Source organism: Centruroides sculpturatus, unplaced genomic scaffold (assembly GCF_000671375.1).
Source record: "Centruroides sculpturatus isolate CEXI.00-Female unplaced genomic scaffold, Cexi_2.0 scaffold876, whole genome shotgun sequence".
Lineage (NCBI taxonomy): Eukaryota > Metazoa > Arthropoda > Arachnida > Scorpiones > Buthidae > Centruroides > Centruroides sculpturatus.
In genome coordinates, this window is record NW_019385118.1 from 346,356 (window position 1) to 352,317 (window position 5,962).

Sequence of the window (5,962 nt, forward strand, 5' to 3'; positions counted from 1 at the left end):
GAACGTGCGTCCCCACTGTTTCCTTTCTTCTCTTTGCTGGAATCAGAGACGAGCCGCCATTTTACCCACCATAGGTAACATTATCCAATTGTGCAGTCTAAAGATTGGTGACACTTTGAATTTCATAGCAATTGGTTTTTGCGACAAGCACACCTATTTGTGGTACATTTATTTGTGGCAAAGATCTTATTTTCACTTTACCGAGTGCCTAATAGGTAATGTGCGGATTACCTAGATACTCTGCACATTATCTAGGTAATTTGAGAAATGAAACAATTTTCACAACTTTAACAGATTACGCTAGTTAATCTGCAGATTAGCTAGGTAATCTGCAGATTAACGAGTTTCGAGCTTTAGCGGTAACATATATATTATGTTTCAAATGTAAACGACATTGAAAATATATACATAATTTCATTATTTAGAACATTAAATTTTTTTCTTATTGTTTATTTATAATTTTTTATTTTTTTAGGATGTTACATGCATAGATTTCTTCAGAGATATTTTTCGTCGACTACGACGTTTAATCTGCACTTCAAATTAAAAAATAGTGTCATTGCTAATGAAAAATGATTTTTAATTATTAAATGTAATTCTGTATATCAGAATTACAATTTTCTTTAAACGTTTCAAATTTAAATTAATTGTTCTTCTTTTAATTTAATAATTAAAATTAACTTTTCTTGATTAAAAATTCTAATGTAAAAAATTTTTAAATAAAAATAGACAAATTTCTGTTTTGTTGTTGTTGGATTTTTATTGGATTTTTGCGATTCCTTAATGTTAATAAAAGTTCCTTGGTTTTATTAACTTTTACATCCTTATAACAATAATTTTAAACTAAAAAAGCATAACTGAGATGTTTATCGTAATATTTTACAATTAAAACCGATTTGCTCTTTCCCATCACTTTGTTATGTGTATTATTCATGTGTGGTCTTCAAGCTTGTTTTCCCAGAGGCACAGTTATGAATCGTTGAACAATACCTGAACGACTAGCAAAGCTTCTAGAACTTTTATGCAAACCACGAGTGAGTGAAAACAGAACAAAAAGATTGCTGAACAGGTAGAAGAACACTTCAACAACATTTGGTATTGTTGTAGTAAAATCGCCAATACTACGTATAATCTACTGCAATACTCCAATGTAGAATTTACAATCTTGTCTGTTCTTCGAATAATTAACAAATTATGTCGTTTTGAGTAGCTAAACATTTATTTCCCTGTTTGCATAACTCTGATAGCACTGTTTACGGCTCTTGAAAGACGAAATCAGAAAGATTTGTAAGGGTAGGGGCAGGATGAGGACGTTAAAATTTGAAAAGTCATAAGATGGCAACCATTCTCAGTAACTACAATATTTGGTAATATATAATACTAAATTTAATTTTTGAAAAACGTTTTTAAAAACAAGAAAATTTAATATTTTAAAATTATATGTAAAGGCATCATCTTGCTTCATCCGTAGGGTAAGCTGGGAATATCACTTTTATATACAAGAAAAACAAGTTGAAATGGTTGAACTGTCGTTTTCTTTAATATTGGCACAAGAATAATGTGCCCATTTATCACAACGGCTATATTTATTATTATTTTCCAAATAAATAAATATAAAAGTTTGAACTTACTCGTATTTACTTTACCAGACAATGCTGTCACTTCGCACATGNTTGGTAACCTACCGCTCTGGACGACCTGAGATCAAATCCTAACGGGTCGAAAAATACCCAAGAATTTTTCGGGGTGATTAGTCCGAATATGTTGGGTCCCGTTCCTACCATCCGGCCGCCCCGATCAAATCCATAATGGGTCGCTAAAAAGAGTCTTTCAGTGCCCACAGGCAAAGGAGTTAATGAGAATTTTCATTTACAATATGTTTTAAAAATCTTATCTCTACCCTCTTTAGTGAAGGTTAAAGACTCCTCTATTTAAAGCTTTTTTTTGCATTTTTATAATAGTTAATAATATAAAAGTTATTTTTAATAATATCTCCTAATAGATGCCGCCACATACAATTATAACTGTGAGTCTTAGTGTTCTTGAAACTTAAATATTTTTTAAACGACGAGTTTTGACGTAACTCTATAGAACTGTCATTAGGCCTGCGACGACATGTGGACCAAATGCTGGGCCCGAAGGAAAAGCAATAACGAAAGTTGAATGCGGCCGAAATGAAAATGTCGCGACAGATGCGCAGGATTACGAAGGACGATAGGGTAAAGAACACGTTTGTCAGAAAAATCTTACACGTCACCGATTTAAAAGATAAATCGCGAGAAAGGAGACCGAGATGGTTCGGAGATGTTTATAAAAGACTGGATGAAAAGTGCGATAAGATAGAAAGTCGCGGGCACGAGACTGACTAGAGGAAGGTACGGCCAAAGAAAACTTGGATGGAACAGATGAGGAAAGACTGGAAAAAGTGTGGAATGAATGTAGACGCCCAGAACGAACGGAATGGAGGAGTTTGATCTGAAGATCCAACTCCAGGTAGCTGGGAAATGCCAAGGAGAAGAAGAGTTTTATTGTTATTTAAGAAAATGACTCCTTTTAAGCCTTGTTATTACCTAAATTTTACATCCTAGTATAATTGAAAATTATCGGACTTACTACTGTCCCACTACGTCAAGAAAAAGCAACGAACATCACTGCACATGGACGGAAAAGACAAACTCCATTAGAAAAATAGAGCAGTTCGTTTAAAGAATGAGTTTGTTTATATTAGTAAAGAAATTCGCAAATAAAATCAATAATTAATTAATTAATTAGATTTAAATTCAACCGTGGCGCGTACCGAATAACGAAAATAGTATCTTTCTCGCATGCGCATTAAAATTAATTTAACTATCAACGTCATCGATGACTCGTATGGTGCTGCCAGGTAATCTCGACGCTACTAACTTCTGAATCAGTAGTCCCGTCGTTGATTGATCAAACAGTCGACTTTTTTTAACATAAGAAGTACTGTACAATCGGTGGCCGTCTCTGCCGGGTATCTTGTTCGGCAACCGGGGCAAAAAAATAGTTCAGAATTTTGTTCGAAAAGCGAAGCTTTCGAAATCTGAGGTTGGACTTCATTCTAAAATCCGGTCGTCATCGGAAGTTACGTGATATTTTAAAATTTAAAAAATGATTAAAAATTGTAGCCCATCATAGTGACGATCTCACAATAATATACATTCGAGTTTTAGAAGAAAAAGTTTTTACGAAAAAATATTTCTACAAGTTTAATTCAGAGCAAGGGTCTTCCCTAATCCAAAATAATTGACAAATTTTAAACAGTTGATTAGAGAATGATTAAGATAACCATACATTGACAGAAAAAATGAAATAAAAAGTTTTCTAATGTATGTTATTAGTAATAAACACTTTTTGAATTAGTCTCTCATACTTTCTCGATAAAAAACGAAACTCCGTACGAATATTTTAAGCAAATAACCCGCTTAATTCTAAACAATAAGCTAGAAATAAACTTTAAAATATAATGACTTTTTACTAAAACATTAAGATTCAATGCAACTAGTAATTAAAATACAAAAGATGCGGCGCTTCCACCGCTACTAATGACGGCGCGCCACTGCATTACAGGTATTTTCTGGGAAAACGAAACTGAGCTCCGCGGCGTAAGTTTTGCTTTCTCGGCTTGCGAAAACACAGATGTAGTGAAATGCTTCCGATGTTCTGTCTAAACAGTTTAAAACTCCAAGAAGAACATGCATGTTTAACGTTATAATCTATAAAAACGCCAAGAAACGTCTAAAAACCCACATGCGGCCAGGGGCCTACCGACTCCAGTAACCGGTGAAATGTGCCTTTATGCTGTAAGGCAGCAGACAGGTAAGTGCACGTTTTCAAACCCGCAGTAAGCGGGCGTGCAAGGCGTGCACCGCACACGGGCGGCACGTTCAGGGGGCGGAAAAGAGCCTTTCTGGCAAGCTCAGCGCAGGTAGTCGTAGTTAAACATCGCATGGAGAAAAAAATCCGACTGGCGCGCAATTACTATATTCTTATTTATATTATAGCGTTAACAGCGCCTCTATTGGCATTTATCAGAGTTAAGATGCAATGCGAAACGTCTGTCGGCAGGTTGAACCATCTGGCGGGCACCCGAAAGCCAAGTACCAATAGTCGTGCTGTATGATAGAAGTTGACAGGTTTGGCGAAAATAGGGAATCCCTACAGAGCTTCCTTCTCAATTTGTACTTGTACGCATTCGAACAGTTCTATTGCATATCAAATTGCAATTATTTTGTTAATAATTCTTCTGACATGGGTCGAAGTATAATTAATGATATTTTAACTTGGTTAAGTATAATTAACCAGTCTAATGATCCACAAACCCCATTACAATATCTTTTTACTAATGACTTAATTTCAACATTTCCGAACACAGCAATAGCACTAAAAATATTACTTACATTGCCGGTTTCAGTTGCATTTGGTGAAAGGTCCTTTTCAAAGTTAAAAATTATAAAAAACTATTTAATTAATTTATTTATTTAAGATCAACAATGCACCAGCAAAGACTAAGTAATTTAGTTTATAGCTATATTTTCAATTGAACATGATATCTTAGACAGCTTGGATACAAGAAAATTAATAGCAGATTTCGCAAACATAAAGGCAAGAGAGTTCAATTTCTGTAGATAAATATTTATATGGTTTTACATTTAAGTAAATAAAAATAACTTAGTAATAATAAATAGTTCTTTTTGTAAAGTATTTCTTTTCTTTTTTCACACCTTTATGAGACAACACTAAAGAGCCTTTCTGGCAAGCTCAGCGCAGGTAGTCGTAGTTAAACATGGGGCGGCATAATCGGTATTGCACACGGGCGTTCAAACAGCTAGCGGCGCCCCTGCACGTTATGTGCCATCATAAACATGGAAATACAAATTAGTCGTAGCCATTAACTCAAATTGACGACAATCGAAAACTCGACTGACATGTAGCCCACAACCGAGAATCGAACGTAGACTTTACATGGCAAATTTTAACTTCTCATATGTCAACCGGTAGATGAAACGGCCGTATGGCCGAGCAGTTAAGTTGGTAACCTACCGCTCTGGACGACCTGAGATCAAATCCTAACGGGTCGAAAAATACCCAAGAATTTTTCGGGGTGATTAGTCCGAATATGTTGGGTCCCGTTCCTACCATCCGGCCGCCCCGATCAAATCCATAATGGGTCGCTAAAAAGAGTCTTTCAGTGCCCACAGGCAAAGGAGTTAATGAGAATTTTCATTTACAATATGTTTTAAAAATCTTATCTCTACCCTCTTTAGTGAAGGTTAAAGACTCCTCTATTTAAAGCTTTTTTTTGCATTTTTATAATAGTTAATAATATAAAAGTTATTTTTAATAATATCTCCTAATAGATGCCGCCACATACAATTATAACTGTGAGTCTTAGTGTTCTTGAAACTTAAATATTTTTTAAACGACGAGTTTTGACGTAACTCTATAGAACTGTCATTAGGCCTGCGACGACATGTGGACCAAATGCTGGGCCCGAAGGAAAAGCAATAACGAAAGTTGAATGCGGCCGAAATGAAAATGTCGCGACAGATGCGCAGGATTACGAAGGACGATAGGGTAAAGAACACGTTTGTCAGAAAAATCTTACACGTCACCGATTTAAAAGATAAATCGCGAGAAAGAAGACCGAGATGGTTCGGAGATGTTTATAAAAGACTGGATGAAAAGTGCGATAAGATAGAAAGTCGCGGGCACGAGACTGACTAGAGGAAGGTACGGCCAAAGAAAACTTGGATGGAACAGATGAGGAAAGACTGGAAAAAGTGTGGAATGAATGTAGACGCCCAGAACGAACGGAATGGAGGAGTTTGATCTGAAGATCCAACTCCAGGTAGCTGGGAAATGCCAAGGAGAAGAAGAGTTTTATTGTTATTTAAGAAAATGACTCCTTTTAAGCCTTGTTATTACCTAAATTTTACAT

The 5,962-nt window shown here is 35.5% G+C and overlaps 1 protein-coding gene across 1 annotated transcript in view; it reads left to right on the top strand.

Moving 5' to 3' along the window:
- The window catches only part of LOC111635022, a 9,899-nt gene extending 9,323 nt beyond the window's left edge, over window positions 1–576 (top strand). Inside the window, exon 7 of the mRNA XM_023379866.1 lies at window positions 476–576. Coding sequence (XP_023235634.1) covers window positions 476–576 — 101 coding nt within the window. The remainder of the gene's footprint in view (window positions 1–475) is intronic.
- Window positions 577–5,962: the final 5,386 nt, after the last annotated feature.